This window comes from Bacillus rossius, chromosome 1 (genome assembly GCF_032445375.1).
Source record: "Bacillus rossius redtenbacheri isolate Brsri chromosome 1, Brsri_v3, whole genome shotgun sequence".
NCBI classification, from domain to species: Eukaryota; Metazoa; Arthropoda; class Insecta; order Phasmatodea; family Bacillidae; genus Bacillus; species Bacillus rossius.
In genome coordinates this window covers 247118150-247131995 of record NC_086330.1, presented here as the reverse complement: position 1 = coordinate 247131995, position 13846 = coordinate 247118150, and the positions used below count along the sequence as shown (strand labels likewise).

Here is a 13846-nt window from a genome sequence, read left to right as displayed (position 1 = left end):
TCACGCAACAAAACTTAAGGAAATTATGGGTACAGTTGTATAAAAACGCTTCTGCAAAGCGTTTATATGTCGTAGAACACCAAGGCTAAATATACATGTTAAAAGACATAAATAAAAATGTAATATTATCGAAAACCCATAAAAAAAAGCCAAGGTTAGCTATTGTGAAAATGAACACTTATGAAACGCCAAAGAAGTATTTCAGTCAGTACACCATATAAAACGACAGGGGAAAAAATTAATGGATAATAATACTAGGAAAAAATTACTGATAGCAAACGGAAAGCTGATGTAGAAAATACAAACGCAGTAGTAAAATTTCTATACGCAGGAAAGAGGACAAGACAACGAAGACTGCACAGGAAAACACAGGGCTGCTAAGACGAAATAGTCTTGGTTGGTGTTCAACGACAGATAAACGCCTTGTAAAAGCGTTTGTCCATAATTTTACCCATAATTCCCTTAAGTTTGGTTGCACGACACCACTTGATCAAAGTCCGCTATCTGCCAAACAATTCTTGTGATGCTTTAAAGGTACTTACTTATGAAGTTTAATGTGCAGGTACGTAACAAGGATACAAAAAGTATGATCTAAAATCGTTTAAATATTAGTTATAAATTTCTTAAATAATTGGACACTACAGAATATGCAACATTAGGGCTGAATGCTTTGTTTTTAAATTACTCTTGTCACTGAACAATTGCATCTATTGTTAGTATTCATTAAAAATCTCTTGACGTTATGAGAACTAATATATGTTTTCATTATCCAGTCACTCTGTATCCTGTACAGTAAGATATGTTGCCACCGTCAGCATGTGTTTTTATACGGGGAGTAGTTTTTGGATGTCTAATGTCCGCGCACTCGTTCATTATTCGTTTGACGTCTCGTAGTGCCAGGACTAAGAACTGACAAGGAGGTCTCTGAAAGCACTCCGCAGGGCAGGACCGCCAGACACTTCCTCTGGAGCCTTTCGGGCCACGCCAGCTATCGCATCCAGGGCAATCAGGTCTCAAGTGGGGGACCCCGCCAGCAAAATGAGATTACAAACCTCCTTTATGGCGCGTCGAACAACGAAGTGGCAATACCGCCGACTTGAGACCTCCTGGAGAGCAGCCGCGGAGAGAGGAATTTGATTACATCCTCGCCGACAGCGCCACAGTCCTCAGTCCTCGCCGTAATTACCAGCCATCAGCGATGCCTTGGCTCTCAGGAGGCACGCTGCATAGTCACACGCCTCCTGTCTCGCTGTCACAGCACATGCGGGCGGGTATTCATCAGCGCCGTCCTTATGGAAGCATATATTAAAATGAAAGTCTTTGTGTGTGATTTTTTTAACATTGTACGCGAACACACGATGTATGTTCCGGGGAATTCCGTTGGTGACAGGACGGTCTTGTAGCAACAACACGCGTGTGGCACTACCGCAGAAGAACGACATTGTATTTGACTCGCCTGGGGTGATTGGGCGCCGATAATGAATCATCAGTGACGAATGATATGCAACCTGTTACAAATGAAAACTGTCTCGTTTATAAGCAATGCCTTTGTTAAACATCGCAAACTAAAATTAGTCAGTACACCGGTAATATGTCTCAAGAGTTGTCTTTTCGATAGTTTTAAAGAGTAGCAGCCATCAAACGTTTTTACTTTTTCAATTGATATCACATCATTATGTCAGTTGACGTTTTGTAAACTAAACAGTGAACTTAAAACTAAACACCTCACACAGACCGGCCTTAACAGACACGGGATATTAGGCTCTTCCTGCCATTGACTGATTATCCAGTTATTCGTAGCACGGAAGGTGACATGTTCAGATCTCTCTGGAGTTTCTAATACATCAGAAGACAGCGAATCCACTTCTGAAATGAACCACACACTAATAAACATTCAAATAAGGACAGAATAAATACATATATTTCACATCAAACTATTTATATAAAACGTATATACATCATACATTTGCAGAATCATTTCAGTTTGAACAAAATATTTTTAATATATATGTTTTGTCTTTAGTAAATGGTTCACATTTCATCCAAAATGCCTCAGAAATTTTTAAACATTAAATAAATAGTAACAAATACTAAACATGTGGAACTAAATAAAGCGTTTAAATGTGATTCCGAAGTTTATTTAACATGTAACACAACAAAGTTTTCCAGCTTCTGGTAGTGTCTTACATATAAAGAGTGTAAAAATATATTTACTTTGTATATTCTAACCATTATATTTTATTATTGTTTGCTGACATTGTTACTACAATAACGTTTCTTTGCACGTTGTTTATCTCTAATTATTTTCTGTACCTATTTATAGCACACAAAGAAAACAAATGTTAATTGTGCTTGCAGTTTTTCCAGCCAGCAGTATTTCCTTGGTAAATAATGAACAACAGTTTAGTCTAGCACAGGGGTCGGCAATCTTTTGAGTCGGAAGAGCCAAAAATTACAATTTACAAAGTTTCAAAGTTTTTAAAGAGCCACAAAATTTTTTCTTGCCAACAATAAATAGTACTTGCATAAATAAAGTTTTTTGATAAGAAAACTAATCTATTTATTCATAAGAAATATTTATTCATATATAAGAAGTGTTTTTTCACAACAAATTAGATAATATATGGTCTTATTAGATAATAACTTATTATATATGTAAAAAATTAAAACAATCAAACACTTACAGCACTAACTTGTACTTCAATAACGATTAATTGCGCAAACACATTCAATGGGAGCGTTGGCTTTGCATGGTTTTAGAAAGAGTGGATAAATTTGGCTCATAACTTGTGGTTTTAAGTTTCAAACACGACTCTAAACTTTCATTTGTTAGTTGGCTTTTTACTTTACATTTAATTATATTCATGCAAGAGAACGCTTGTTCGCACAAATATGTCGATCCGAAGATAGTCAGCACTCCAAATGCCAACTTCTTCACCTCACTGTAGCAATCAGAAGACTATTCCATGCGTCGAATATAAGTGCCTCAACTCGCGGCATTTCTTTTAAAGTTGTCCACTTTTGTTGCGTTACGTACATACATTTCTGAACCTCCAACTCTTCCAACTTGCTTTTCAACTATGTAAATTTTCCACTCCACAAAGCTTTACTTTTTAAATCGAATAATTGCATTTCTAGAGATCCAGTATCAACTACAAATGGCTCAATGTGGATTTCGTTACCATTTGTGTTGAGAGGATTTACTATGAATGCTAGAGTGGTTTTGTTGATTTTGAATTGTTGAAATCTGTCAGCAAATTCATCTTTTTTTTTATTATATAACTGTACTGAATTATTTCGTGTCAACAGTTGCACTGGTTTTATCACGATATTGCTTTAGAAATTTAAAATGAAGTAATTTACCGCTCTGAATATCTTCTGCAAAAATAATTAATTTTTCTTCGAAACTAACCAATTCTTCTACCAAAACATAGGCTGGGTTTCCCTTTCCTTGCAGTTTTAGATTCAGCTCATTTAATTTCGCTGTGATATCCACCATAAAGTGAAATTTTTGCAACCATTTGCCGTCCTCTAATTAGGGTGATTAATGCCTTTTTCATTGAGGAATGTATTTATTTCATTCAAGCACAAAGCAAAACGTTTCAACACCTTACCTTTGGAAAGCCATCGCACTTTATTGTGAAGAAGGAGGTCGGAATACTGAGTCTCCATTTCGTTTAAGAATTCTTTAAACTGACGATGGTAGAGTGCTTTTGACAAGATGCTGTTAACAATCGTGATTACCAAATTCATGACCTCAACTATTTCGGCTGGAAATGTTTGGGCACAAAGTGCTTCTTGGTGTATTATGCAGTGAAACGTAAGAATTTCGTGGTTTATTTTACTCTGAAGAATTGTTGCTGTCCCTTTATTTTTCCCTGTCATACTTCTGGTTGCTATTGAAACGATTTTATTTAAATCGATCTTATTATCTTCGAGGCATTTTTGCACGGCATTCGCTATATCTTCCCCTCTAGTTTGTCCCGAGAGTGGTAGAAATCATAGAAGTTCTTCTTTTGGACCTTGGGAAGACATATACCTAACAAAAAGGGCAACTTGTGCCGTGTCTTTTATGTCGCAAGACTAATCTATAGCAAGTGATAAGGAAGAAGCCAGTTGAATGTCTTCCACCTGCAAATATGTTACATTTGAAGAAATTTTTGCCTTTCTGTCTTGTACTGTTTTAACGGATAGTGGCAAATCTTTGATTTTTTTCAAGATTTCTGGTTTGTTTTTGAATTCACGAAGCAGTTCTTCAGATGCACGTATGAAGCAATCTTTGACATACTCACAATCTGTGAATAGTTTGCCTTTTTTTGCGATTTCTAGTGATGCCGCGAAGCTTGCCAGATTAACATTACTTGTAGATTGCGTCCAGTTACTTAACATGGAACTTGATTGCTGTTTTTTTTTTGGAGCTCGTCGACAGCTTTTTTTCGTTCTTCACCGGTTGGATATTTACTAGCAAACTGAGTATGTTTTGTAGTGAAGTGTGTGTCTCTAAATTTGATTTCTTATTGTATGCGAGTTTTTCGTGGCAAATGAGACAGGTCGGAAGGCCATCTGAGTTGCATATGAAAGCCAACGACTCCGTCCAATCCCGATTGAATTCTCGATGCCCTTCTTCAGTTCTTCTCTTTTTTTTTTTGTAGATGCCATGCTTGCGGTGAAGCTGTAATAAAGAATTTTTAAAATTATTATTTAGGTATCCAAAACAGCAGATGACAAGTTTTGCAATTATTTACTATTTTAATAAAAACACTTTCGCGGTAATATCAAAAAGTGTACATTGTTTCTTTTTTGACACTTCTTATTGACTTCAAAAAAGGAGTTAGGTATCTTATTTAAAAACGTATGTATAATATGTATATTAAAAATATAATACTTATTATGTTACCTAGCTTTACTTCTGTTTTATTATTATTATTATAATATATGTACATACATACCCCTGAGAAGATAATTCGCTTCTAACTCTTCTACTTGAAACAACAAGCTATACGTCACAGCCAAAGCACTGGTGAAGACGCCAAACTGTCTTGCGTCGAAACGAATTAAATCCTACATAGAAACATCCGATGACGGCGTCATTCGAGAGCTTCCGACGGACCACAGAACAAGGAGGGAGATATAGAAGTGCGACTGATATGTTGGAAACTGAAAACATGTTTGCGCGTCAAGTGGCGCTATATGTTGGGTGGGCCCGTAAGTACTAGTAAAACGAAAACCTCGGGCGGATGGATAGCTTTAAATTGATAATTTAACTTCTTGATGACATATTGTTTAGTAAAATATAACAAGCGTGGAAAAGACAGGCTTACTACTGGTTTGTAATAAAAAAAAAGTATTTTCTGTATAAATAACCTGGTGATGCAGTATTTCTGGTACGGAACTAAAGAGCCACAGCTTCACATCCAAAGAGCCGCATGTGGCTCGCGAGCCGCAGGTTGCCGACCCCTGGTCTAGCATTAATTAAAAATCATGTTAGTTACTATCTATTATTTCAAGGTTAGCATATAAACGAGGCACCAGTTCACAATAAACTGCGTGTTTGTTCTCAGGACACTGTAGACTGTTCGACTGACTGTTGGAATCCGAGGAGACCGGCCCATCTTTGGACTGAGTTGCGCCTGGTCCGCCTCACTACTTCTCCGCTTGATCGCCAGCTCTGGTTACGTGCGGGCTCGTGGAAACATAAAGTGCGCAACATCACGTGTTCTTGAGCCGTCCTCCGGCCGTGACAGGGCGCGGATAAGGGCGGTGCTGGTCGGACAAGATGGACATCTCACGCTCCGAGGGCCACTTGGACTCGACTCGTCCTGATTGGACAATAGCAATGCCCTCTAGTCGTAGCTGCATGTATACACGAACAAATCGTATCATATGTCAACCTATAAGTAAATCTTTGTGTAAGGTCACGATTTAATTCGCATAATTTAATAGCAAATCGTTGGCAAAGATGTGCATTTTCCACCAGCTCAGCGAATGTTGATTAGGCGAAGCAAGTAAAACTAGCTTAATCGAACACAGATTTGATTGAATTATGCTGTTTTCCAGTTAATTTCGGTTATCTTTATTATTTTTGACATTAAATTAACTAACACTAATACAAAAGAAGCAGTATTTTTTCATAAGTAGTTTATTTTTAATTTGTGCTTAAAACGCTCAAAATATATTATGAAATCGATATATGTGTATTAAATAGCCAGGAAAGCAGATCTGCCTTCAAATTTCATTCCGTGGGGCACATTGAGTAGCGCAGCGAGTGCATTCCAAGCGAGTAGCTAGTAAACGTTGCAAAAGTCTCTCTAAAGCCAGTCAGATCAGGAAGAGTGTACAACTTAAATAATGTATTTTCTTTGAGCGGCCGTCAAAGAGGCGCGAGACACCATCACGGAGTCACGGCCACGCCGCATGGGTGTGACGCAGTCAACTCGCCCCTAGGCAAACCATTGTGTGTGTGGTGTTAGGTACTTTCATTTGCATAGCGATTGGTATTAAAGTTACATTTTGATGATCCTCGCAATATATAACACTTTTTCCCGGGCTCCGACAACACTTCAAAGACGGACTGAACGTTGCCCAGGGTGTTTACATTCTGATTGGGTGACTTTCTGCTGAGGCGCATGTCCAGATTCGCCACACACCTCAACGGCCTCATCGCCGTTGGCCCTGATTCAGTTCAAGTCAGTGGCGTACCGCAGACATCACGGCTGCCAACCCACGGAACGATTCCAGTTTATGATCATCGAGTTCTTATACACTGTTAAAAATATTTACCTTAAATCTACGAAAACCCTGGTTACAAACTTATCCGGAATCTTCTTTAATATACGGTTTATCTTCCAAAATTTACGGTACTAGGCTAACTTATTTTGAACATGAATTAACGAAAATATATATTTTTTTAAATATTAACAAAACATTCAGAATCTTGTTGAATACAAAACAAAAATATTGTTTTTACTTAGTTTACAACGAAAGACTCAACTCGGAAGTAGGAATCAGGTGTAGTTTCGACAAAGATCTTGTTATCTCAGATTACGAAGAACACTGCGTTCATTTCAGGTTAATTCTTCTTTGAAAAAATACGTAAATTTACTGTAATTTATAACAGTGCACAAATGGTACGAGGACTGCTTCAATCTCGATGCATAACCGTATGACGTAAAAGCTTGCCTTAAGTAATATTGAGTAGCGGGAATTGTTAGTACGGTACATTTATAATCTAGCAGTGGAAATAGTCACTATGTAAGTATGATTGAAATCGCGATGTTCAGGTTGCAAAGGTTCAAAATTTTAAGTTATACTCCTTTAGGCGCATTAAGAAACACGATGAAAGTGAATTTTTACTATGCGCGCGCACCATGCAACGCAATTTTTACAGAATGAAAAAAAGACTACATACAAAAAAGGCTAAACACAAATAAATTGTATATATTTTATTTTAAATTTTATACTTTAGTGATTGATATTGAATACTGTCCATATCATCAAAAAATAATTTATGGTGATATAAATTGTGTGTACAAACTTTTTCAAGAGTATTTATATATGTGAGATTAGACTTTAAATTTTAAGCTCTTTATGAAAAAAAATATGGGAATGTATTTAACGATGCGTGTTTAGCATGCAACAAATATTGACGTGATGAAAAAATACTGCATACAAATAAAAATTATATATGTGCTTTCAAATCATATACTTTAGTTATTGATATTGAAAACTAGTCCATATAATAAAAATATTTATTTATTGTGAGTATAAGTTATAGAAATTGTGTATAGAAACTTTTTATAGTGTATTTCAAGTATATTTATATAAGTGATGTTATGTTCCCGCATGTATAAGTTCTTTGCATTATAAATTAATAATTATTACATGATTAATTTATAAATAATTAAAATCGGTTTTTTTAGAATAAACTTACATTATATTTATTGATTTTAATTGTCAATTAAAATTAATTTCGATTATTTTACTGATTAAAATAATTAATTTTACACACTTTTTATATCAATATTGAGCAATAAGTATTATATAGATAAATATTTTTGATTAGATTAACTTCTAATAATAATTTTTTAATTATAAATATATTTTTTAAACATTAGATTGGCTTTATGCTCTACCAACCGTACTTATAATATCAATCCAATCCTTGTATAATTACATTTGTACTAATTATTTACATGACAAATTAAAGTTAGTTCTTTATCACGCCCAGGAAGTATAACTTGTAACGCTCGTACAGGTGCACACGCGCGCACAGCCGCGACTGCTGCGCCTCTGCAGCGGCGCTGCTCTGTGCCGGCCCGCCTCCGCGGAAGCGCCTGCACGTGTACCGGCGGCCGGACCGGCCCTCAGTCCTGTGGGCGTGATTGTGTGTAATGGCCCCTACTTTGCCGCAGCGCCACCCAGCTCGTTACAGGCCCCGGCCCTGCGCGCTGTAATTATCGCGACATACTTACCCCCCCGCCCGGACTGCGGACCGCCTACATACTTTATTCATGCGGCGCTGCCCACCCCCCATCTCCCCGAGGATTATTTCTATTATCCCACGTAATTTATATCAGCTTCTATTTACCTACACGTCTTCCCCGACACTCAACTACTATCATTTCTTTTTGTTCCAGGGACCTCCAAGGCAACAACATCACCGTCGTCTTCGAGACCGACTTCGAAGCGATGAGCAACCTTCGCATACTGTAAGTACCGCAGCCGAGGCTTCGTGCTGAAGATGCTGTGTTGTAGTGATTTAACTTTAACCTATAAGTAACACATACAGTAGTATGAAACATAAAATTTGTGCGTGGAGTCCACGTGAGACACAAGTTAAACTTTTCGCTTATTAGGTATAGGAAAAATAATTCTCTCTGGCTAAGGTGCCTATATATATGATAATATGCAAGCGTTAAATTATGCTATTGTTCGAGTATGCAAGTGTGAAAGTACGAAAGTATGCAAGTGTGCAAGTTTGCCACTGTGTAAGTGTGCAAGAATGCAAGTATGTAAGTGTTCAAGTGTGCGAGTGTGCAAGTGTACAAGCATGCAAGATAGCTGCGTCATTTCTACCTCTCCCCTGCTGTCTCCTCCTCTACCGGTTCCCCCACAACGTACCTTACTATTCCCCTCATGCCATCGGAATTTTCGTAACGCTCGATTATTGTAGCCCCCTCAGCAAAGAAGTTTCACTTTAAAAAATTAATAATCCCAGATGATGGCTGCAACAAGGCCTGCCGTATCGTAGAAAACACTGGCATTTCCACAGACGTGGCCTCAGCCCAGAAGCTTACAATCAGGTAATGACTCCGGCCTCGACAACCTGAATTCTGTTCTATTGCGCTATTAAAGCTTCTGCTGTGATGAATGTCACGTGTTTATTTGTGCAATATAATTTAATCAATATATTATAGGCTTGTTACCATGTGGGGAGGTATAACAGAAATTAAGTTTTTTTTTTTATCAGAGGACATACTTAACGAAACTTGTTGATTATATATGATTGTGTAAGAGAACTTAAGATCAGAGGAATTATTTATAAATAAACATGTGAATGCGTCGAAGTTGGCGGTTGTCGACGCACCACCTCCCGCCACAGTGCACTGTCTCGCCGCTACCGTCCAGCTGACCTGAGGTTCCGGTGCAGCACACCGCGTGGCTGCTGGGCCAGCAGTAGTGAGGGCTGACGCGGGGCGAGGTCAGGCCAGCAGCTGGCAGTCACGCAGAGATGGTGTGTTGTCACCAAGAGACCGGCGCGGCGGGAGTAGCAGCACCCAGCGACCCGCCCGTGCACAGGACAGAACAATGTCAAGCGAATAAACGGCATTACTTAAATGGCAAGGACGAAAAACATGAACACATAGCCAAACCTAATTCCGAACCCCCTCCCCCACAAGGTTAGAAGTTACAGAAAATGGAAGGACCTGTCAACAAAGTCACAACCTCAGATAAGAGAAGAGTTCTTCGTTATTTAAAATAACTGAGTCTTCGTAGAAAAAAAAAAGAACGCTGTATTGTGATTTCCGAATTTTATGTTACGTTCTTAACAAAGATAAACACAATTGGACAAGAGAAGAGTATTCCTAAAAAATTTTGAAAGGTTTTTTTAATATACCGAGAATATTCTTTTGGATTGATGTTCAAAGAAAGTGAACTCAGTGTCCGTAAATTTACGAAGTTACCCCGGAAGATTTGTAACCAGTGTTCTTCATCAATTGAAGGTTAAAATTTTTATAAAGTCTATTAAATTCCATCCTATCCCTTTCTTTCCAGTGGAAACACTCGTGGTGTCAGATAATGAAATTGACCCCATTAATATTTGTGCCGTTAAGATTTTACAGTGAAATACGGGGTACTTAAACAGCAATGCAATCATACGATACGAAAACTGCAAATGCGCGGCGTGGTGCGGCCGGGATGTCCTGTAGCGACGAGTCGCCGACACTTGCTTTGTAGAAGATTACAACTTTACCACTCCCACATTCTGTGCTGGAGCCTTGCTCGTGACTACGTGTGTATATATATCTGGGCAATGGTGCAGCACTGTTCAGCAACATTCGCTCCTCTGAGATGCTTCATTTAAAACATTTCCAAAATGTTTCTAATTTGAAATACTGCTATAGCAAAGTTGTGATACGTTACTACTTTTCGGAGACAACAGCGTAGTTACTAAAGGTTACTCAAGACGAATATTTAAAGCAGCATAAAATATCTTTAAAATACGCAGACAACTAAACATTTTATGAATGGAGATGGTTACACACGCTCATTGATGGAGTTCTGAGCTGGGAACAGTTTTATGGAGGCCGGGGCGAGAGAAACAGAAGTGCCAGGGAAAAACCAAACAGCCATTATATATACTAACAATGTTTTGCACATTTAGTGTTAAAGTTTTTAACCTATATCTAGGATGAAGCCTCTAGAGAGCGACATAGTGGTTTGTTACAAGGTGGTCGCGCCTTTGCACCAGAACACTCGTCGAATCAGAGCTAAACATAGATTGTTAGATTGTACGTGCAATTTCTACGGTTTCTTCAAACATTTATTATTAAATACAAGGAATTGTTAAAAAAATATATCAATGTATAAAAAGAATATCACATAGTAATACGACACTCCTTTAAGCATCTGACTAAACTGTAATTACGTAACATGATGCATCACAGAAAGACATAAAAATCGATGCGGTGAACAGTATAGAGAATAATGGAAAATTAAGGTTATTTTTATTAACTTTATATTGCAGTTATGCAGGTAAACACTTAATTTATGTGGACTTCCAACATTAAGGTCTCACCGAACTATGCAAACGTCAGGTTCATGCAGATTAATTATGAATCAGGTTCATCAAGCCTGTCTTCTCGCGACCATCGTAAGGAAAGAAAACAACTGTAAAGGATTTTTTTTTGAAATAAGTCAATTCTTTCTTAAATTTAATTTGGCGAAATGTTTGGAAAAAGAAGTCAAAGCCAATTTTTTTTATAACAATCATAAGATGTATGACGAAGCATTTTAGTGGGAGAAGGCATAAATATGCGTCTCACATAAACCCAAAGTTACACACACGTGCCAGAAAAGGCTGGCGGAGGAAGGGAAGCCGGAAAGGAAAGGAAAGAGCGGTTAGAAAAGCAGACTGCTCGCATGCGCGCAGTGAACCGCCTGCCGCTGCATGACATATTGTCTGGCCTGCCCTTGGCCGGGCGTGCTCACCGCGCGGGTGTGCTCCTGAGTCCCCTCCCCTCGCGGCAGCAACTGTACCAGCCAGCCGCAGACGGACGCCGCCGTATTCAAAGTGCGCCCTCAGCTGAGAGAATTTAATAGAGTCTCCCGCAGCGAGGTACACTGCCTTCCCGGGAAAGTGGACCGCGGCAGGTGGAGCTGCGCAGAGCGGAAGAGAGCGAGTATAAGGCCGGAGCTACAAGCTGGAAGATGCCAACGCCCGGTGTTTTGCGTGGAAACAATGCTTTGTGAGATGAGATCCTCAAACAACCGCACTTTGTTAGATAGCAAGCAAAAAATATCTCTTGTAAAGCATTACATAATTTTTTTCGAGGTATTACTTCTTTAGTTAGGGCGGAATTTCGGTTTGAAACAACACTCGCGCGCACCATGCAACATGCAACGGTAACTTAAAAGACTGAAGACCGATGCGCATGCGCACTTCTTCTGTACTCACCAGCCGTTTGCAGCATGCAACCATTTATATTCACCTCCGTGAACAATATGGGACGCACCAAGCATATCGGTGTGCCAGATAAAATATTACATTTTGTCAACAGTAATAGACAAGGAAATAATGACAAATTTATAATACTTCTAATTTAATAACCAATAAATTGTTGTGGAACAAACATGAAATCGAAGATATTAACCACTTTGTTGTTCCTCTTTGAGGTCCTGCCTTATTTGCGTAGTCACGTCTGTCGTATCCTAACCTTGTGGTCTGCCTGACCGTTTGGTCTGACCATGCTGTCTGACCGACATCATCGCATTAACCAATTAAATGCAGTATCCTCATCTGCACCATAAACTCGAAAGAGCAGCTGCGACTACACGAATATGGCATGTCTTTTAATATTTCAAATGCTGCGCTATCGTTTAGTTTAACTGCCAAAACTAATGGTCGGAGTAAAAAATTAATGTTCTGTGTATATTATTTATATCAAAATATTTTAGTGCGTTAAAACTAAAAAAAAACATAACTGCTAACAATTGTAATTTTTTAAAACAATTCAATATTTTTAAATTACGTTTATTAAAATAAAGAATTTTTTATGAGTAATATGAATGCAGAAAACAATAGGGGCAGGGGGCCGGGCCCCTGGAATCCAAACGCCCCTCACTGAGGGGACTCGCTTGCGCTTCCAAAATTGTGACTGTGAAATGGTAATGTTAAATATTTTCCCACAATCCCCCTGCGAATCATACAGATTTTCGCCCATGGTTCCTGCTAACTATGAAAATACATGTGGTTTAGCAAGCTTTTTTGAAAACATCGCAGATCATTTAATGAATGTATTTTTACTTCCTTTTAAGATAATTACGTTTAATTCCATTGAATCGTAGGCTGCCTGATTTTATATAAGAGTATTAAAAGTTGTTATGTATTACGGCCATAACGTTTTACAATATTTTAAGAAATCATAGGATGACCTACGTATGTGGAAAACAGATATACCTCCATGGACATATACTTTGTGAATAGTGGCAAACAAATGTCTAAATGTAAAATAAAATATATAATGTTTTCCAACTGTTGTAGCTTTTTGAAAAAGGCTAAGAGCGTAGCTAATTCACATTGTAAATATATCTATAATGTTTTTACATAAAATTAAAACTGAAATAATCCAATGTTAAAATATTATGGTATAAAAGAAAAGTAATAAAATTATTTGGCTATTATTTTAATTAACATTCTTCCTTCTATTACCATACTTGTAATTAAAATCTACCATATTAACAATGAAAGAACGTAAAACAAATAATATATTTAGCAGTTATAGAAACATTTATACTGGTGTGTTTTACAAATTAAAAATTGCCATAAAACTAACTCTATAGTCTTTCAGTACTCGCCAGTGATGTGTAAAGAACTAACTTCAGTAACGAGCAAATTCATGTGTTCTCATGCTGCAAATAAACTTATAATACGAAACTCGGACACAAAATTTAACGTATCAAATCGAATAAACCAAACTTGGCACTCATGGCAGGGAAACTTCATGCGAGAAGGATTCTTCGTACATTTACTACTCTCGTGTCTCCGTACATCATGAGCAAATGCAAACGTCATATCACAGTAGCCGCAACGATGTCTAGTCATTGAAGACGAACAATAACCAGA

General features: G+C 37.9%; 1 protein-coding gene across 4 annotated transcripts in view; it reads left to right on the top strand.

Moving 5' to 3' along the window:
• LOC134527439 (protein slit) overlaps positions 1–13846 on the top strand; it is a 1108315-nt gene that overhangs the window by 522522 nt on the left and 571947 nt on the right. For all 4 annotated transcript variants that reach the window (XM_063360124.1, XM_063360123.1, XM_063360122.1 and 1 more), the window contains exon 2: positions 8637–8708. In XM_063360124.1, the coding sequence (XP_063216194.1) occupies positions 8637–8708 (72 nt within the window). The remainder of the gene's footprint in view (positions 1–8636; positions 8709–13846) is intronic.